General features: G+C 39.5%; 1 protein-coding gene across 1 annotated transcript in view; it reads right to left on the bottom strand.

Moving 5' to 3' along the window:
• LOC130834500 (rho GTPase-activating protein 20-like) overlaps positions 1 to 22,559 on the bottom strand; it is a gene marked incomplete at its 5' end in the record, with an annotated part of 46,103 nt that overhangs the window by 16,141 nt on the left and 7,403 nt on the right. The window contains 5 exons of the mRNA XM_057704644.1: positions 286 to 363; positions 4,113 to 4,197; positions 4,829 to 4,870; positions 7,287 to 7,436; positions 11,763 to 11,930. Coding sequence (XP_057560627.1) covers positions 286 to 363; positions 4,113 to 4,197; positions 4,829 to 4,870; positions 7,287 to 7,436; positions 11,763 to 11,930 — 523 coding nt within the window. The remainder of the gene's footprint in view (positions 1 to 285; positions 364 to 4,112; positions 4,198 to 4,828; positions 4,871 to 7,286; positions 7,437 to 11,762; positions 11,931 to 22,559) is intronic.

Below are 22,559 nucleotides of genomic sequence, written 5' to 3'. Positions count from 1 at the left end.
CATTAGCACTCTAAAATTATAGCCCGATTTCATTATGCTGTGACTTTCAACTCACACAAAATTTAAAATGAGAATACAAGAATAACATGCATAGGCTAATAATATAGCTTTGCTGCCTTCAACTTCTAAATTTAGGGGACAAAATATGACTTACATATCTGTAATAATCAGCTGTCTTATGATGGTAGGTACATTACACACACACACACACACACACACACACACACACACGAATCTCAAAAATCAAAGTTGGTTTTTAACTAAAAATAACTTTCAGGTACTTACAGTTATTCCTAGCTTTGAAAGTGACATGTTGATAACATCATTCACTGTGTCTGAATTTGTTACTGTTATAGTGACAGACTGCAAGAAGCAAGAAAAGTTGCTATAAATAAGTTTTAAACAGGTGAGTAATAACTATTGTCAAATTATTATCCATATTCTAAAGGCAAAGCTTGTTTTCAGGTAATGACAATGTAAAGCGCATGTAGAACACAAACCCCTAATTATAGTTGATTTCCATTTCTTTATATAACATGAAGCTAGCTAGGAGAAAGCATTTCAGTAAAACAGATATTTCTCTTAAAGGATTTGTGGCACACAAAATATAGAAGCTTAAGTAAGAAAGAGAAAGACAGAATTCTGAGAGGGCACATGGGCTGGTCTTCAGCACCTTAAGGCTGTGTCTATAATAGAGGAAGGATAGTTTAAAAAGAAGGATCTGGACCCTCTTCTCTCTTCCTGAGTTGTGTTTTTATAGTATGGTTTTATTGCTTTGCAATTACATAGTAAAGTAAATTAGTAAAATTAGAATAAGAGCTGGCTATAAAATATATTTCTAAAAAAACTACTATTTAGTGAGTACTTTCTCTGTGTCAGGTATCATGGTTACTAAGATTTTCATGATTGAAATCTGTTGAGGACTTCCCTGGTGGCACAGTGGTTAAGAATCCAACTAACAATGCAGGGGACGCAGGTTCGATCCCTGGTCAGGGAAGATCCCTCATTCCGAGGAGCAACCAAGCCCGTGTGCCACAACTACTGAGGCTGCGCTCTAGAGCCCGAGAGTGACAACTGCTCCGCCCGTGTGCCACAGCTACTGAAGCCTGCACGCCTAGAGCCTGTGCTCTGCAACGAGAAGCCACCGCAATGAGAAGCCCGCGCACTGCAATGAAGAGTAGTCTCCTCTCGCTGCAACTAGAGAAAGCCCTCGTGCACAGCAACAAAGACCCAATGCAGCCAAAAACAAACAAATTAATTAATTAATTAAAAAAAAGAAATCTGTTGAGTCAATTAAATAAAATCAATGAATCTAGGAAATGAGATTGTAAATTTTAAAGATTCCAGTTCCATTTCGAACTCTGCCCGTGAATAGGGTATTTATAATAGCTCTACCACACATCACATTAAGAAGCTGCTCCAAAAAAATAGGAAGACAATTTATAGAAAATTAATATGAGGTAATAATGATTAAAATTTTGCAAACTTGGTGAAAGACATAAATTTACAAATTCAAGAAGTTCAGAAAATGCCAAACAGGCAGATTCAAAAAAGACCATGCTTTGAAACTTCATCGCCACGCTGCTAAAAATGAAAAATAAAGAAAAAATCTTGAAAGCAGCCAAAGAAAAATGACAAATCACATACAGGGGATTAATGTTTGAGCACAGAATACTCATCAGAAAACACAGAGACTAAAAGACAATGGAACATCTTTAAAGTGCTGAGAGGAAAACATTTGCAAACAAAATTCTATAGCCAGCAAAAATAGCCTTCAAGAGTTAAGGTGAGATAGACTTTTTAAAAAGTCTTTATTGACTTTATTACGATATTGCTTCTGTCTTATGTTTTTTGTTTTTTTTTGACCCTGAGGCACGTGGGATCTTATCTCCCTGACCAGGGATTGAACCTGCACCCCTTGCATTGGAAGGCAACGTCTTAACCACTTGGCTGCCAGGGAAGTCTCCCAAAGTAAAGACATTTTTAGATAAAAGAAACTAAGAAAATCTGTTAGCACCAGATCTGTACAAGAAAAGCTAAGGACAGTTTCCTCAGGATGAAATGAGGTAGTACCAGAGGGAAACTTGGATCTTCAGGAATGAAAAACATCAGAAATGTTTATTTTGTGTAAATTATATATAAAGTTGATTTTTTAAAATTTCAAGGTGATTTTCTGTGAAAAATTCTGAGTGTAACCTGCTGCCACAAATCAAAGCTGGCAGAGATAAAGAGTGGGCTTTGCTACAGGAGAACTCTCTAGTCTCATCTCCCTCAACCATTGCATTTATCTGGTGCTCAGAAACAGATCAGAATATTTGCATGGCTTTTGCTGTTGGCCAGGAAATAACTGTCTTAAACTACCTCTTCTTCTGTCTGCAAATACTATTTTGTGTGATCTAGAGCTACTGTAAACTGGAGCAGAACAGAATGTCATAAAAAGTACCCAGAATATCTTGTCACTGTAAATGTTTTGGCTACTACAGTACACGTTCAGAAATTAAATTATATACAGATAACTGGGGCTAATGGTGTGACTTTTTTTTTCCTCCAACAGCGTAAACAAAATCAGGTAGAAATATGCTGGTAATTTCAGAGTGTCATCCCTTTCAGCTCAATTCGATCCTGACATTCTTCAGAATGAAAGACCTTTCAGAAGTCTTCTGCATTTGACATGACTAAAAGCAACACCATCCCCTTGATCCTGTACTGGAAAGGGGACAGCACTGAGGTCAGCTGACAAAATGGGAACATGAATGGTTGATTAAAGTATTACATCAATGTTAAATTTAGTAAAGGTCATAACTGTGTGGTGGTTATATGAGAGAAGATCCTCATTCTTAGGAGATACCTCAGTATTTAAGCATAAAGGGCCATGGTGTATGTATGACCCTCAAAAATAGTTAGACACATACACCTACAGAGAGAGAGAGAGAGAGGGAGGGAGAAATGATAAAGCAAATGGAACAAAGTGTTCATAAATAGATGAATCTAGGTCAAGGGTATATGGAGTATTCTTTGCACTGTTTTTATTTTTGTAGCTTTTCTGTAAGTTTGCAATTATTCCAAATAAAAACATCACAGGAAAGAAAGAAAACTGTGGAAACAATCCAAACCACAATGTATGTAAGTAGCAACAATTAGAAGAAAAAATGTTTAATTTCGATAGGAAATACCTGCTTATGAAAATTACTTTATTACAGTGAACCACTAAAGTCGTTATTAGAAGAATCCAGAGAAATATTATGGACACTTAACGGTCAGTATTCTTTCCATGCTTAAACAGTGTAGCTGTCGTGGATTCCTCTTGCTTCATATTGCCTAGGATTCACTTTTTATGAGGGAGAGTCAAAAATTATCCGCACTCCGGTTATATTAAAACTTCTGTTGGCTGTACTGTCTTATCAGCGCTTTCTGTTCAAGGCTACTGTCTCCCCAGTCACTGGTGTGGAGGTGTGAACGTGTTACATCAGTTCATTTGTAACTGCAGTGCAAGCAAAAATGGATGCCCCACTTGTGATCTGCACAAAAGAAGAGCAGCGTGCAGTGATTTGTTTTTTGTGCTCTGAGGGTGTACCCGGTGCCGATATTTATCGAAGACTTTGTGCGCAGTATGGAGAAAGTGTTTTGTTGTGACGAAGTGTGTATGAATGGATAGAGGAGTTCAAGGAAGGTCACACAAGTGTTAGCCATCAAGAAGGAGCCAGATTCACTTCTGATGAAGAAGTGAAGACAGCAGTGCATTTGAACATTTTTAATGAGGGAATACGAAAGCTTGTTGACAGATGGACAAAGTGTGTTGAAAAGCGAGGAGATTACATCGAAAAATGATGTATTTGTCTTTTCTGAAAGTTAAATTCTACAGCCAGAGTGCAGATCATTTCTGACTCACACTTGTGTGTGTGTGTGAAGACACACATTTTTATAGGAAAATACATGTTCCCACATAGTACTTTCTAAATACTCCCTCTCTCTTTCCACTCTCTTTCATTCTCCCTCCCTCCCACCCATCCCATCTCTCTCTCTCTCTCTTTCTCTCTCCTGTATATCTCTATCAGTTTCATTTTGCTAAGCCAAGAACTTGGAATTTCTTGTTTGATCTTAAAAACACTTACACAGGCACAGTTCTTGATGTCCTCAGTGAAGATTTTGAGGGGAATGCTTTTTGGCTGGTCCTTCTCTTTGGCTAACTTGATGTACCTAATAAAATTCAGTAATAACCCAAAACAGAGTAGACGAATTAGCTATTAGCTTATTTTCAAATCAATCTGTGTTGCTAATATTTTAAATAGTCTTTTTTATTCTCAAAGCATATAGATAGACTCAACAAAATCAAATTAGGGGTTGGAAGAAAATATGCAAAAATGTTTCCGGAAAATAAGATATGACCCAGAAAATAACAGGTCTCCTTTGTCATGTGAGATGTGGGCAGCAGATCCAGTCCTCAAAGCTTTCCTGCCTAGGTTGGCAGGCCCAGTGCCTTCCTGGGTTCAAGGGTAGGAAGTAGCAGTTGCTTTGAGAATCATTCAGTACAGTCAGTAACCTGCACTTATGGAAATTTAATATATGTTTTGAGAATAATGTTAGCTCCGGCCATCAGGATGGAGAAAAGGGAAAGATGAGAGTGATCATCAGAACTTCCTCAAAAATAAGCAGAACGTACATGTAAATGAGAGAACAGTATTTGCAGCAGGAGCCATGATAAATCTACACAAGAGGGTAGTCTAACAATTCCTACCAAAGAGAGGGAGAAAAGTTTGGGGGCACTGCCTTGAAGAGATTTGTATTCTTCTATCATGGATTAAAGATTTAAGATACGTATGCAAAATACCTTTGAAGGAAAGAGCGCCATTTTTCCTTTAGTTCGGAAAAACTGTAATATTAAAAAGTGGGAGAAAAAATTACATGAAATACTTACACTAACATATTAAGACTTGTACTAACATATCAAGTGCCATTCCAGATAAAAATATCAGCAGCCAGTTGTTAACCGATGTGTATGCATGTGTAAGTTGTACCTTCCTCATAACTGGGCTTTTGATGGATGGACTCTGCTCTTTTTCAAGCAGTATTACAGCGATCGCAAGTAGATCTTAAGAGAAACTGGTTTGGAATCTAAACACTTGATTGCAGCTGTGTGATGCAAGCTGTGTCATCACGGGCAAGTCGCTTAACCACTCTGAGCTTCAGTTTTCAGAACTGAAGAAGGGTTAATTATACCTCAGAGTGTTCTTGCAGCTGGAAGTGCGATTCAGGTATAAAGAACATTATTATTCAGATTACATCATACTTAGGAACTGGCATTTGGATGGAACTGTCTTGTCCCAGAAACAAGAGTATCTTTTTAGGGAAAAAACCCTACAGTATTTTATTCCTTTATATGTATAGCGTATAGCAGATTGTAATACATTAAATTAGTTTCTAGAAAACACGTTTTTCAGTACTGTGATCCTCTGATCGAGATCAATCTACCTACTGCTAAGTTATTAAAGAGTAGTAGTTTGTCTGCTAAAGTTTGTGCAGCATTTACTATCCAAAGCTGAAAATGTTTTAAGTCTCATTCATGTGTGGACTTATCACTTACTAGCTTTTATTTATTGTAGTAAATTTCACATAACATAAAATTGACCATGAGTGACCTTCAGTACATTAACAGTATCGTGCAACCCTCACCACTATCTGGTTCTGGAGCATTTTCGTCACCCAAAAGCAAACCCAGTGTCCATTAAGCAGTCACTCCCCATCCCCCCACCCTCAGGCCCTGTTCCACATTTTGTTTATACATTCATCAGCTGATAAACACTTAGGCTTGTTTATTTGGCTATTGTGGATAATGCTTCTGTGAGCATGTGTGTATAGATTTTTGTGTGGATGTGTGTTTTCATTTCCTTTGGGTATATACCCAGAATATATATGTTCTCCAGGGGCTGCCACATTTTATTTTCCTGTCCGCAACGCTGCTCCTGCCCCCTCCATCACCATTTCAGGACGTGTTTTAATCAGGAAGTGGAAATGCCCACTTATCTCCGCAACCGACATATGTACATGACACAGCTTCTAATTACTCATGGCAGTCTGCGGGAGAGCAAAACAGCCAATGGCAAAAGCGCTAGGTGCCAGGCATTGTCATACATGCCGTATATGTTCTTACACAGATTTTTAGCCAGTATGACACGTGTGAACCTGCCTTTCGCATTCCCCCCTCACTAGAAAACAAGAATCTTGGACCCTCCCTTATCATAATCTTTGAATATTCCCAGTTGAAACTGCTTCCTTTCACTTGCAACATGGAAAGGATGTTAAGCCATAGGAGCTGATGATCTTTCGAGAAGTAAGTCATGGAAAGTAGACATGTAGAGAATGACACAAATACATGTTTCTTCCCAAAAAGCTTTGAAAATGTTCCTGAAGTCAACAGCTGCATTCTAGAATAGAGTATAAATTAACAACTTGGCAACATTTTCGTTGTCCTGTCTTTGTGATGGTGCCAGAGATTTTGGTGGAGTGCGGCGGGGGGGACAAGAAAGAGGAGTGTTGAGTGCCTGTGATGAGCACTCAGTGTGCATAAGAATGAGACTTGAGGTGTGGTTGTTCCCGAAGGGCAGGCATAAGTGTTGCGTGACCCCTGGGAACCCAGCAGTGTCGACCTAGGATGTCCACATTCCCCATCCTCACTCCAGCCTAAGGATGCATCTTGGAAAACTGACCTGTACTCCATGAAATCATACCTTTGTTTTAGACTGTCACCCCTCTGCAGACACCAAATAAGATAACCTGTACACAGCAATTTAGGCGACCTAGTATTTGATGAAATGATGAATGTTATGTGTCTAATTAAATCCTGTTTTTAAGGGAATTAATTTGGGAATATAAAGTCAGTTTTTCAAATGTAATTGTACTTGCTCAAGAAAGATATTCTAGTGATTTAAAGACACAGATACTCCCTTGAGATTAGGGGGCAGGAAGTTGGAGCGGGTTCCTAGGGTCTTGCTCTCATGCTCCTCCTTCCCGATACACGAACACCATGAACACATGAAGATGCAACTTCCCAAGCTCACATGGCCCATTGAAAAACCGCTGGTCAAAACCAAAGGAAGTTATTCCAGTAGTTCCCACTATTTATGATCAATATGCACGTATTTGCACATAAAAACTGTTTTTGGGGAAAGTACAAGGCATACAAGTGTCATGGGCTGTCAAAAGGTGAGTCACTGGCGTGATATACGATCAGATTTAAATGTTTTCCTTTTTTAACCCTTACAAATACAGGACCAAGCTGTAGGTCTTACCTGAAGGTGGCCACAAAGTTCACCGTGGGCCAGCCTAGGACAAAGGCCTTCCTGGCACCAATGTTGGCTTCAGCAACTTTGTCTGTACAGTTGGCAGTCCACATGGTGCTCAGTGGTATTTCATTTTTTACCTTCAAGTTCTTTTTATACCTGGAAAGAACCAAACAACACTTCTGTTAGTCTGTTTCTTAAATGTAATGCGAGAAGCTGTGTTCATGCTAAGGATGCTAGTTCTCACTGCTCCAGGGCAAAGCATGTCTCCTTCATCTCTGTTACTCTGTGTGCACAGCATAGCGAGTAGTTTGATAGACCTTTTCAAAGTGTGTGCTGAGCAGAGGCTGGTCCAGGAAGGCCCTGAAAACACTTCCTCGATGGCAGGAAATAGGCATTTTCTGAATGTTGAGTGTTGAGTATGGACCATCGTTTATATTTTAGAGCTTTTTTTAGAGAACCATTAACTCATTCTTATATTTGTTATTTATGACACTATATATTATATATGTATTTTTGTAATTATAATTTATTATACACTCACGTCTTGCCTACTTCAAAAAGTATTGAGGGGCTGAACAAAGATACATGGTACATGGTTTGTAAAAATAATTATACAGTCATTTTCCTAGCAGAGACAGGCAAAATAAAAGCTGGGATTTGAGAGATTTAAAATACATTTTCAACCTTAATTTTTAAAAATATTTTTTAGTATAGGTTATTTTAAGTTTCCTTTCTTAAGATGTTGTTCATACAATTTTCTCTTTGATTATAGCTAAAACTGAAAAACTGTTAGCATACAGGCTGAACCCCAACTGAAAAATCAGTCAGTCAATCTCAGACCAGTGGCTAGGGTGTCTCATGTGTAAGTGATAGACATACTTCCCATTTATCTCTGGGGAGTCAGAAGGTGATTGTCACCAGTGAAACTGCTTTCTGACAGTTTCTGCTGATTCTCTTTTGACTTCTGATATGGAAACTACCATATCTTTTGGTTAATTCACAAATTGAACACTTAGGTGGGCCTAGGATTTAGATCTTTACAAGTCCTATGAAAGATGCCTAGGGGACTTGGGCACACTGCTCTGGAACTCCCCACTAGCCAGAACCACATGTAGAAACACTAAAGGTAGAATGAGATCAAAGACACCTCACGTGCAGAAATCCCTGTGATTCCACTGATTCATGGAACAGTTAAAGCTACAACTCTTCAGTGGGATTTATGAAATGAAAATAATTTTGCAGGAAGCCCACTTGAAGGATAATCTAGATTCAGTGGGCACTATGAATATATATATATATATGGAAACATACCTTATAATTCAAGGTGGCTTTTTTCTACACTTAATTTCAACAGTTTTACCCTATGTCTGTGTATTTTAAGATTTCTATGAAACACAATTATCAGATAAAATTCTTTTTCTACATAGTAACTCTAAAGACATTATGAAGCTAAAAATATATGGCCAATGGGGAAGATAGACACATATCTGCTGGATTTTATAGATTTTTTTTTCTGATGTAGATATCCATGTGTATTGACACCCAAAGTACTGTGCAGAAACTTCCCAATACACTGACCTTGCAAAAGTCATTTCAGTAATTCTCTTCTTAGTGAAATGAAGTGCCAAAATTATCCACTCCCTTGAAACCAAACCTAGGAGTTATCCAAAAGTCCAGAGCATGGTTTCCACTCTCCTATAACATTGAGCACTTAGCATATGCCAAGCACTGTTGTAAATATTTTATAAACACTATTTCCTTTAATTGTCAAACAACCACACCAGGCAGTCTTTTTTAGCCCCATTTTACAGATGAGGAAACTCACAGGGAGGTTAAGTGAATTGCCAAAAGCAGCAGAAACAGGGTTTGAACTCAGACAACCTGACTCATGAGCCTGTGCTCGTAACCACTTGGCCTCCATGGGTGTTGACCTGTGGGTCCCTGAAGAAGCCTCCTCCTCTTGCCTGTCCTCAGCCCCAACCTCTTCCCACAGAGCCACCAGGCTTTCTGATGGGATTGTTCTTTTATTTGTGGAGTGAGATGATATATCTCATGATATTATACCAACAGAGCTAGACGCTAGCTTGGAAATGTTTAAACTGTATCACAACAAAGCTTTATACTACAGTGATTCTCCTAGGGTCTCATTGTGTTTCTTCACACTCAGTCACAACTCAGTGAGATTTTCTCAGTAGAAGTCAGAAAGAACAAAGCTAATGTAAACTAACTTGAGAAGAAGGGAGAGGAGGGCTGCAGTTTTAATTTCTATCGTGTGTCCCTTACTATGGATACCCCTCTCCTTTCCTTTACCTCAACCTTTATACCAGGGAGTAAGCCCCAATGGTTTGTGGAATTTATAGGAGTCTAGGGAGATTTCTCTTTACACAGGGGTGTCCCCTTAGATGCTTAGGAGAAGGGATTGTGGTGTATTCTGTAAGTATCTGTCATTTCACTGGTAAATTAATAGTAATCGTCATTTTTGACCTAAATAAAATTCATTTTTTCATTGTTTCTGTATTCTTCAGTAACTAAACATGAGGATAGTGATGTCTAAAGACGGTGTGAGCTACGTACAGTCCCTTCCCATTTGTAAATTCTTCATGGACCTCTACTAGTATTAATATCTTAGTATTTACAAAGCAGATCCTGTTCTAAACAACAGAGGTAATAATTTTATTTGAAAAATAACTTATTAAGCATTCTAATGAATATCAAAAGTGATATTGAAGGTTTCATCTGAGTTTAATTCTTGAGAACAGAATTTTCTAGTGTATGTAGTATGAAAAAGAAAGGACAAAAACCTCAAAACAATTTTCACTGAATATTAACATCCCACACAACTGGAGAAATATAATTTCTTTGTGAAGAAATAAACATTTTAATCCCCCTTATTATTACATACAAGCTAAAATTTACTTATTCTGACCAACTACATAGGTAGCAATCAGCTGTTTATTCCATTTGTGTTGATTTCTGTAGCATCAGTCTAAAGATGAGTGAGTTTTCACCTGAAGTCTGAAGGTGAGCTGAGGTAAAAGGAAACTTCATTCAGTCCCTCCACCCCTTCTTACGGCAAGTGGAAAAACTGGGTGCTAAACTCAGATTATTAATTGGAACAGACTGATTCAGGGCATAACATGGTCCTCCATCTAAAAAGATGAGGCACGACAGGGAAGAAGTACGTTTGTTATCACAGACGGCTATTTCTTTTTTGTTGTTTCTTTCTGGAATAAAAAAAAACAATTTTTCTTTCATATTAATAATGATCATGACTATACCTAAATGTATTATGGGAATGATCTTGTAGGTCGTTTTCTAAAAATTGTGGAGAAAATGTGTGCAAGGTTGGCGGCACTCAGTCCTGCTAGTTATTGCAATGGAAGAATTGTGTTCCCCCCGCTCCCTGCCAACACCTTCACACCCTGACGCCCTCACTGCCAACACGACTATATTTGGAGATGGAGCTTTTAGGATGTAATTAAGGCTTATGAGGTCATGAGGCTAAGATTCTAATCCAGTAGGATGGGTGGGCTTGTTAGAGGAGGGAGAGAGCTTTCTTCCACTCTCCCCACATCCATGCACTGAGGAAATGCCATGTGAACATACAGTGAGAGGACAGCCATCTGCAAGCCAGGAAGAGAGCTCTCATTAGAACTTCCCTACGCTGGTGCCTGATCTTGGACCTCCAGCCTCCAGAACTATCAGAAAATAAGTTTCTGTTGTTTAAGCCATCAAGTCTATGGTATTAGTTGCATTTGTATTCAGGGTTGAGAGCAAAGTGCACCCAGTTGGTTCTGTCTCCAACATGTATTCCAGATCTGTCTGGCCTCATCTTTCATTTTCACTGTCAACCCCACGATGGAGCCTTTGTTCCTGTTCATCAGGACTGTTGCCTCCTCTAACTAGTCTCCCTGCTTCCACTCTTGCTTACCCAAAAGTCCATCATCTTCCAATAGTTAGAAAATTCTACTAAAAATATACACTAGATATGGCTCCTATCCTAGTTAAACACCCTTCAGCAGAGTATTTCAACCCCTTCCAGGCCTGTGGAGACCCTCTGTGACCTGACTACCATATCACATCTAATGTCACGCCCCCTGCTTTAGGCTCCAGTCACACTGGCCTTCCCTGAACTCCTCCCTCCAGGGGACTGAGCCGCAGCCACTTGGGCCTAGACGCCTAGGAGACTCATGCACCTTGGCTGGGGATGGTGGCTGCTGCTCACCCCGCAGGTCCAGTTTAGAGGCTGCCGCCTTGAGAGGTTCTCCTGCACAACCCCTCTCTAAGATGGTCCCATCCTCTACACGGTACCCTATCTCCCTTGTATCAGAAGCACTCATCACAATCTGTAATTTCCCCCTCTTATTTTTATCATCTGTCTGCAAGCCCCGGGCAAGAGAGACACTGTCATATTTTCCTACAATAAGGGTTAGCGAATGTGCAATTTTATGATCCTCGGGAGAGCATGTCATGTATACGCACTTGGTATTAGATATAAGCAACACATCACTGTATAAGAAGAGGTGCTGCTTCTGCCTCCTCCAGCCTCTTTTGAGTTCTACGGGGCTGTGGATCAGCAGGGTATGATTGGCTCCCTCAGAGGATGTAGTATTTTGGCTGTGGGTGTCCACCTCAACGGAAGGGCTTCTCCTGCAAAACACAAACACCATAGAACAGCTAGTCGCTGGTCAGATATGGGATGGAGTTTATGTTAAATGTCAAGCTCGACACACCTCTAAAAATTAGACTCAATCTCCCAAACAGGGCTTCATAGCTCAAACTCAGGAGTCAGTAAGTTATAGAAAGTTACTGAAAGAAATGAGGTCACCTAAGGAGTTGATATGGACAGAGAACAGTTTCAGGAACAAAACCCTGGGGCATGTGGACTCTTAAAGGTGGGGAAAAGAAGAAAGCAGCAAAGCTGCTCAGGAACTGTTAGGAAGAGGAGAACCAAGAGGCCAAAGGTAGAGAGTATGACAAGAAGGTAAAAACCACCACCACCAACAAACCAACAACAACCAACCAAAACAGGACAATTTGTGGCCTCATATAGATAAAATAAAAGGATATGGAGATTTGCAAAGAAGTAATTACAATTCAGTTTCACGTGAACATAAAACTTTAGATAACTGAGGATTCTGGAAGATTGACCCCAATCTTATCTAAGTATTCAAATTTGGGGGAAAATTCTCAAAGATCAGCAAATAATGCTGGAAACATCAAAAAGTTTCTAAGTATGGTAGTGCTTAGCTATTATTTGGTTGAGCTATGACTACGCTCTAACATAACTCTCAGGTCATGATAGGTAAAACAACTAAGTTGAACAGAAAATACTCTTTGATAAATAGAACAGACGTTTTCATAGATCTACAGAAAGTTCTCCCCCGTGGAGCCAAAAAAGTGTCTCCTACTCCCCACTCCACCCCAGGAATGTAAAGCTGCTCACTTGTGTTCAGCAGCACTGAATCCTATGAACACCAGTAGCTTTTCATGAAACCAGTGCTGAAGTTAAAAATTAGTTCATATGTCTTTGAGGAAATAAAACAAAACACTTCCTGTGACCACCATCTGTTTTGATGATCAAAAATAGTATATTAAAAGACTACCTGAGGCGGCGAAACCTTGAATGACCACCAAAAAGCTCAAAGTGCTTTCTGATTGACGCGAACATCGTTTTTTCTCCAATTCTTGGCACTGAAACCAGAGTATGTCTACAGCACTTGGCAGAGTACTGTGGACAAATCCACGAAAGCTCAGGATTCCGTAGTAGTCAAGATCACTGGCCATTATGATGTCAGAGTTTTGAGGTTTATGCTATAACTGACAAACGCCATACTTGTTTCGCTGACTTTGCTTCCACCTTTTCATATTTTAAAATTACTCTTTTTATTTTGAAATAACTGTAGATTCCCATGTAGCTATAGGAAATCATACAGAGTCTATAACCTTTTCCTCAGTTTCTCCCAATGGTAACATGTCTCTAAGCTATGATACAATATCATAACTAGGATATTAACATTGAAACAGTCAAGATACAGCACATTTCCATCACCTCAGCAATCCTTTAAATTACCCTTCTACAGCTATGTAGACTTCCCTCCAACTTTTACCACCTCTTTAATCCCTGGCAACCACTAATCTTTCTCCATTTCTTTAATTTTTGCCATTTTCAAGAATGTTATACCAATGGGATCATACAGTATGTCACATTTTGGGATTTGCTCTTGTCCACTCAGCATAATCGGAGATTCATCCAGATTGTTGCAGGTATAATAGTTCGTTTCTTTGTAACTCTTGGTAGTAGTCCAGGATAATGATGTATCACAGTTTGCTTAACCAACTGGGTTGTCTTCAGTTTTGGCCTGTTACAAATAAAGCCACAACAAAAACTTGTGTACACATTTTTGTGTCAACATAGGTTTCCCTTTCTCTAGGCTAAATGCCCAGGAGTGCAAATGTCTGGTTGTATGGTAGTTGTACCTTTTGTTTTTAAAGAAACGGTCAAATCATTTTCCAGAGTGGCTGTACCATTTCACATTCTCACCAGTACTGTATGTGTTTGTTTCCCCAAATCCACACAAACATTTGGTGGTGTCATTTTTTATTTTAGGCATTCTGATAGCTGGGTAGCTCCATCTCATTGTGGATTTAATTTGCATTTCCCTAATAGTTAATGACACTGAACATCTTTTCATGTGCTTATTTGCCATCTGTATATCTTCTTCAGTTTTACGAACCTACGGTAATCTGCTAAAAACATTTCCTGTAAAGACACCTTTCTCTTTCCACTAGAAAATTGACCATTGTGCAGTTGAGGAGGCTGCTGCACAGATAGTTTAGGTACCATGAACCCAAGCAGCCACAGTGTAACGGAAGGATTCAAATCCCGCTGACTCTGGAGGTCACACAGCCTCTGGGCAGTGAGGCCCCTAATCTTTTCTCACAGGGATGGTCTCTTTGCTCTGACAACAGTGAAGGACTGAAATTTGATTATGTAAGAAAGTTTGTGGTTTCCCTGGCAGGCTCCTGTAATAGTTATCTGAATACATGTCTTTTATTCCCCACTAGACTCTAAGGACCTCAAGGAATGAGTCTATTTTTTGATGTATCATTAAATTCTCACAGGCATTGGCACATTGGAGGAATTCAAAACATTTTATTGAGTAAATCAATGATATAGCTTTCTGCCCTGGATGAAGGAAAAAAAAGAGAGAATCTAAAAGTCTCTCTTCCTTTTACTTCATTCATTTAACAGAGAGTATTTGAACCCTTCCTGAAGGAAAGGCACTTGGTTAGGTGTGGGCAGCAGGGAGCAAAAGGGACTCTGGCCCAGCTCTCTCACAAAACCTAGATTTAAATGGGGGAGACAGAAATTAAACAGAATCTCACCAATAACTCTTATGTCAGACTCTGGTAGGTACTACAAAGAAAAATTAAAGAGTGAGATGAGCAATTACAAGACGGACCAGACACCTGACTTTGTGGAGAGGGCAGGCAAGGAAGGCTTCTTTGAACAGCTCCTGTGAAATGAGCTTTACAAGATAATTTGGGGGACTTCCCTGGTGGTCCAGTGGGTAAGACTCTGTGCTCCCAATGAAGAGGGCCCAGGTTCGATCCCTGGTCAGGGAACTATATCCCACATGCATACCACAACTAAGACTCCACATGCCACAACTAAAGATCCCACATGCCACAACTAAGACCCGGCATAGCCAAAATAAATAATAGATTTTTTAAAAAGATAATTTGGAATTAATTAGGAGGGTGGAGAGGAAAGGAGAGAGGTAAAGAGGGTTGGAGGGAAGGAGCGGAAAGAGAGAGAGGGAAAGAGGGAGAAGAAGAGAAGAGAAGAGAAAAATGTGTGTTGGGAGAGGATGTTTCATATTTCTTGCTGAAGGGATAGAATCTGAATATATGACATTTCAGAGACGTGAAAGAGTTTGGTAGATTGGAGACACTAACAGAAGGTACGGGAAGGTGAAGTAAGTCAGGAAAGGTGGGTGGAGGCCAGAAGCACGGGTCTTTTTAGTCCTTTGTGACTTTGTTAAGGTCTTCACTCTTAAAATGAACTAGCATAGAAGCGGCATATAGACAGTGGCCTCCAGAGACTATTCAGCACTTTTAAAGGGACAGTGCTGGTCTGGACATGCTTGACTGTGATTAGAACCGTGGAGGCTCATTGGGCAACACTTTCTGGCCTCTCATCAAGCATTTGGCAGAATCTATTTAAGGCAAGAAATGTAGGCAGACATATCTCTGCACCTTCCCCAGTTCCCAAATTATCTCCATTCTCTGCCTCTCCCTTTTGGAGAGGTTAGGGGCCAGGAAGACGTCTCCTCTTCTAGAATCTAGTCACTGGTAATCAGTTCTGATATTCGTCGAGGAGCTTTTTAGGCTGTCCTCTCCCAGAAATGTTGAGTTACCAGATCCAGAAAACCTGTATTTATAAAAAGTGTTTTGCGTGATCCTTACATAGGACCAGGACTGTGATTGTTTTTTTAGGCATCAGTTGAGGAAGAAGTATTCTTACACCATCTTCCCTTTCTAGTGAAGCAAAAGAGAGAACACTTCTCAGAAAGATCAAGGAAGGGTTCCTTAGTCATGTAATAGTAATCTTTAAATGTAATAGCTAAAGCTGAATTTCTTCCAAAATACCGTTGTTAGTTCTTTTAATTTTATGAAAGAATTCTAAATGGAAAAACAGTGACGTGTGTTTTCTTTTTTTTTTTAACTTTATTTAATTTTTTTATTGGGGTATAGTTGCCTTACAATGTTGTATTAGTTTCTGCTGTACAATGAAGTGGATCAGCTATATGTATACATATATCCCCTCCCTCTTGGATCTCCCTACACCCCCACCCCCAATCCCACCCATCTAGGTCATTACAGAGCACCGAGCTGAGCTCCCTGTGCTATACAGCAGGTTCCCACCAGCTATCTATTTTACACATGGTAGTGTATATATGTCAATCATAATCTCCCAATTTGTCCCACCCTCTCCATCTCCCTCCGTGTCCACATGTCCATTCTCTGTGTCTGCGACAAGGCGCGTTTTCATTTATTTCATTGAACACTGAACTTTTGCCCTAAGTATCAAATAGAAGAGGTGATCCTATGACAATAGTACCAACATTTCAACACGTTGCAAAGACGAGACTATTCTGTTTTTTCCTTTAGATTTTTAACTCTTTGATTAAATGTCTGTATTGGAAAACAGATTGGGTATTGTCAAGAGCATGAGTTCTGGAATCCAGTTACCTAGTTTTGAATCCTTCCTTGTTCTTTACCATGTGGAAAGACTAGGAAAATCGGTGTGCAATGTCCTTATTTGTAAAATAGAGATGATGATAAAAGTACATCATGAAAATTAAGTGAGATTATACTTCAGAAAACTTACTGTGGTACCTAACACAGTAATCCCTCAGTTAATGTTAGTCATACTTTTAGGAGACTGAAACTTTGTATTCAAAGATAGCAAGCAGCATGGTGGATATTCTTCCAAGACAAAGACAGGGAGCTAGAACAGCTACCAATGTTGACTGACTGACTACAAGTTGCCAAGCTCTTTGCCATGCAGTTTATGTACATCATCTCATTTCTTTGCAGCAGATTTGTGAGGTGAGAATCATTATTTCTAGTTTTAGAGATGGAGAAACTGAGGCTCAGAAAGGTTAAGTAACTGAGAACCATATACCGAACAGTTTAGAGTCACGTTTGTCTCATTTCAAAGTCAAAATGTTTGCACAACTGAACAATGTTTCCCCTCTGGAGGAGGGAAGAGAATATATTTAAGCCACATCAGGTTTAGGTTGGCTCCCAAATTATTTAATTGGAATGTATCTAAGTGTTTTCATTAACTGTCAGCATTTGCATTTGGTGCCCATACCCTACTCTGTCCTCCTTAAAGTGGCTGGTTGTGGAACCCTTGGCTGGCAGCATGGACTAGCTCTCAGACAGGAAGTTTATATCAGCTCCCAAGGTGGATCGTCGACTCCTGTTACTTTAAGGAGCCAGACCTTGGGCTTCCGGCAGGCTGGGAGTAGCAGTCAGGACTGTGAAAGTGCTCTGATGATTCACCTCCTGATGTCTGGTTGTCCACGTCTCTGTGACAGAGACCAGGCTGTGAATGGTGGCTAAACCTTTCCCCTGCCTCCTCAGCCTACTCGCCATTCTGGGTCACTGTCTCTGTGAGTCATTTCTCTCCTGATTCTGGCACTCTGGACCGTCTACTACCTACTAATTGATTTTTACCTCCGCAGAAAGGGGAAAGAGGGATGCCCAGGCCTTGGCAGTGAGTACTTGTTCCACTACCCTTTTCTGCCCCCTGCTGACCATACCTGGGAATTATGTTTAACCCCCAGGCCCTTGGTCCAAGCCAGATTCCTAATAGAGTGAGTGAATCCTGGCACACACAAAAAAACTAAGTAAATAAAATAAGTGATATTTTCATGCATTATTTTTAAAAGGCAAATTTCAAAAAAATACTTTAAAATATATTTCAAATTTCCAAAAAAATACATGATGAACAAAATATCTCAATGTATCCTTAAAGAATACAGTCATCCCTCAGTATCTGTGGGGGATTAGTTCCAGGATTCCTTGTGGATACTACAATCCACAGATGTTTGAGTCTGTTATGTAAAATGGCATAGTATTTGCATATAACCTATGCACATCCTTCTGTATGCTTTACATCATCTACAGAGTACTTATAATAGCTAATACAATGTAAATTCTAGGTACACAGTTGCCAGTGTGCAGCAAATTTAAGTATCGCTTTCTGGAAATTTCTGGAATTTTTTTTGGAATATTTTGGACCTTAAGTTGGTTGAATCCGTGGAACTCATGGATGCATAGGGCTGACTGTACCATCTTATATGTACATAGACCCTACCATCCATCTTTTCACTCAAGGGACAGGTCTGATAGCAGAGTTGAAAATCATGCTAACAGTATTGATCAGTCTTTTTCATCATGCATGTGTATGAGAAAAAAACCCCAGAAAGTGTAGTAGAAACCAGCAGCAAAAATGATAGGGTCCAAGTGGAACCGATATAACAGTTGACTCCTGAAGAAAACAGTTAATTAAGAGAACTGAAGAAAAAATTGATAAAAAAAAAACCCCCAAACCCTAACATCTTCAGAGTCAAGAAGCCAAAGAATAGGTGGCTGGGAAATGAGAATAATCAAAGAAGAAAGATTTCTTGGAAATTAAAGGTATCCTTGGCTAAATGAATAATTTAGTAGGAAGTCTTGAAGATTGGGTTTAAGGAATCCCATTTGAGCTTGACACTTGGAACATTCATCTTTCCATTTTAATGATATAGATTACCTTTTTTTCCTCAATAGGTAGAGCTATTCAGTCTTTCAACAAGGAGTAATTTAATAATCGGAATAATGTAAATGCTATTTCAGTTTGTAGAATCAACATATAAACAAAACTTGGAAGACAATAGTAGCTATAAAAGAGAATCTAATATTAATAACATTGATAATGTATAAAAATGGAAGTCTGACTTTTAAGGCAGCAGAGATATGTGGAAGGTAATATCAGACAGATTTTTCTCACGTTATCTAGTAATGAATCAGATATACTATCTAAAATTGATGTAACGAAATATGGGGTTTAAGCATATTCTTTAAAATTATAGATAACCACCAGAAGAACCAAAGCACTATAACTGGAAAAACTCAGTAATGGATAAGGAAATATGAACTAAGTTTATCGTCTTTCAATAGATACTATCTAAAGTTGATGAATGAGAAGTGGAGGAATTAGCATAAGTTTCAGAGGTATGGTAATAACCAGCAACAGAATAAAAGATGTTTAAAAATAGGGAGTGAGGGGTGGTGGGATGAATTGGGACTTTGGGATTGACATATATACACTACTAAGTATAAAATAGATAACTAATGAAAACCTACTGTATAGTATAGGGAACTCTACTCAGTGCTCTGTGGTGACCTAAGTGGAAAGGAAATCCAAAAAAGAGGGGATATATGTATACATATAGCTGATTCACTTGGCTCTACAGCAGAAACTAACACAACATTGTAAAGCAACTATACGCCAATAAAAATTAATTAAAAAAGTAGGAAGCTGGGTTAGAAATGGGCCGTGGGAGAACGAGGTCAGGTAGAGAACTTACATTTTTTAGTACCACTCTGTACTGTTTTATTTTTTTTAACTTGTGCATGTATTAATTTTACAGGTTAAAGTAAAAAGTGAAAAAACACACACACACACAAAACAAACAAAAAAAATTCTGCAGCTGCAGCTCTTGGCACCATTTTCCTCCACAGCTGCAGTCTCTCTCCTTACACTGATGGTCAGATCCTACTGAGACAGGAATGCGTAAGAACAGAAAAGTTTCTACCCTGAAGTTTAGGTTTAAGTATTTTTTGTTTGTCTGTGCTTGTGCTCTGTCTTTTCAGTGGCCCAACCTTTTGGAATACTAACTTTTGACTACTTACATCTGTGATATCTAGAATCTCCTTAAAGTTTTGCTAAACTTTGGTATCCTCCTGTTACTTTTTCTTCTTTTTTTTTGTTTTTTCAATCAAGGTAAAATTGGTATATAACATTTATACAAATTTCAGGTATGCAACATTATAAATCAATATTTGTATACACTACAAAATAATCAGCACTGTACGTCTAGCTACCATCCATCACCATACAATTGCTCTCCTTCACTCACTTCACCCTTCCTCCAACCCTCTTCTTTCTGGTAAACACCAATCTGTTCTCTGAATCTGTGAGTTTGCTTTTGTTTTGTTTGTTTTGGTTTTTATATTGCACATAAAAGAGAAATTATATGGTATTTGTCTTTCTTCTTCTGGCTTATTTCACTTAGCATAATGCCCTCAAGGTCCATCCATGTTGTCGCAAATGGCAAGATTTCCTTCTTTTATGGCTATATGGTATTCTGTTGTGTCTATATACATTGCATCTTCTTTATCCATTCACCCATCCTTGGACGTTTGGGTTGTTTCCATATCTTGGCTGTTGTAATAATGCTGCAGTAAACATAGGGGTGCATATATCTTTTCAAATTAGTGTTTTTGTTTTCTTCAGGTAAATACCCAGAAGTAGAACTGCTGGGTCATTTAGAAGTTCTAGTAAATTTTTGAGGCGTTTCCATACTGTTTTCCACAGTGGCTGAACCAGTTTACATTCCTACCAACAGTGCACAAGAGTAATCCTGACTCCCTGGCCTCTATTGTGATCCTGGTGTTTTTTTGTTTGTTTCTGTTTTTTGTTCTTTAATACTTATTTGGGCTGCTCCAGGTCATAGGTGCAGCATGCGAACGTAGTTATGGCATGCAGACGTCTTAGCTGCAGCACGCAAGTGGGACCAAGTTCCCCCGTCAGGCACTGAACCCCAGCCCCCTGCGTTGGGAGTGCAGAGTCATGCCCACTGGACCACCAGGGAAGTCCTGATCCTAGTGTTTTAATTTTTTTTTTTTTAATTTTGACTCTAGTTACCTACGGTCCACCTGGGTCCAACTCAGCCTGCCTAGGTAGGAAGGAAACGTTTATGGAAAAGTGACGACAATTACTAGTATCAGAGTAAATAAAACAGTGTACATTATTAAGTTAAAACATAGTGCGAAGGAAGTAGGGTGATGGTCTCTACTCCATTCCTCACGTTTTCATGGAGAATAGTGTACTTCACCCCTACAGAGAACACACTTGGAAGGATCTGGGAGTAGAGGTTTTCTCTAGACCACAGTCTTGCATGAGACAATAGACAGGAGGAAATGAAGAAACCAGAATATCTAAATAAGAAGGCAATAATGTCTCGCATGTCACTCTCTGAGAGAAAGTAGGCAACACATACGGGGGGAATCCCCACAAGCATCTCCCAAACAAAACAAAACAAGAAGAAACACAGAAATACATATATTATACACGTAGAAATACAACTGTTGGGCAGTTTCTGGTCAGTACACACAGATGCCCAGGCTGTGGACTCAACACGGGTGCAGCTGGCTGGCCTGCCATGGGACTGAAACCAGGTGTTCTCAGGTTCTCACTGTCTCCCACACAGCTACCACTAAGTGACCTGCCATGCTCTTTGGCTGAGAATAGCAACATCGAACGACATTCCACCATTCATTTAATTTGGGGATCATAATTTTGTTTGTGATAACTTCTGCAGTGGAGCTGCAGTTTCCTTTGTGGCTACTGACCCCTTGGAGAGTAAAACTAACCAGAGATTTGAATTTAAAGAGGCTGAAGAAGCTACATACCTATGAAAGACAGCTTGGGACACAGCTGCAGATGTGGGAACCCAGACAAGTAAGTAAGACCCTCTGGCTGAGACGGAGCCAGTCGTATAAAATTGGGAATGAAGGCATTTGGACTTTCATTTCTGTGGGCTTTTATTTGCAAGGGGATTTCGTTTTGAGGACGTTGAATAATAAGAGTTTCCTGTTGTTCAAATTTGGGACATGTTTATGTTGTTGATCCAGTCTTTGTATTCATTTCATAAAATCTGGTGGATCTATTCTGGACAACATGACAGGAGATAATTACTGATAAGAATAGAATAGGGAGTGAATTTTGAGCTTAGGGTGCCGCATGGAATCCTGGCTGACTCATGATGCTAGAGTCTTTTGTGGGCAAAAGGTGAAATGCCCATCAGCAGTTCCAGAGGGGAACGTTGTGTAGAAAGGAGCAGAGTGTACGATGGTGAGAGCACAGCAGCACTGTGAGCAGCTGCCTGCCCTGCTGAGAGGACGGCAGCCCTGGCTGACTTCTAACTCGCTTAAGAACAATGCCTTATGACATCGTTTCCCAGCCTTCCTTCATATACGCGCTGCTTTGGGATTTTTATTTATTTGCGCATCACCCATGCTAATACTGATACATTTTTAAAAATATTGTGTGTACTTTAAAATTCTTGAGCTCATGATATGTTAAAATATATTTTTTTCTGAATACAGATTAAAATGCATAATTACTAAAATTAAAAAAAATGCCTGTCACCATCACCCTGCTACCTGAAATCAACTGACATAATGCCAGTGGGACACACACTGTAATATGCTACAAGATGAGAAACCTGGCAGAGAAGGGGAGGGATGCGTGTTGCTTCACTCTTCAGGTTTCTGTTCTAATCCTGTTGGTGGAAAGTGGTACTGGATAAATATTTGGGGCCCCTCTCTACACCTTCTCTCTCACACCTTCCCAGGCAACAAAGAAGAACTCAGTTTCTAAGACTTGCAGGAGCTCAGGTACAGCGTTTTCTAAATCTGCCCTTGGCGTTCAGG

The sequence above is a fragment of the Hippopotamus amphibius genome, chromosome 13 (assembly GCF_030028045.1).
Source record: "Hippopotamus amphibius kiboko isolate mHipAmp2 chromosome 13, mHipAmp2.hap2, whole genome shotgun sequence".
In the NCBI taxonomy this organism is placed as follows: domain Eukaryota; kingdom Metazoa; phylum Chordata; class Mammalia; order Artiodactyla; family Hippopotamidae; genus Hippopotamus; species Hippopotamus amphibius.
This window is presented reverse-complemented; position numbering and strand designations above follow the sequence as displayed.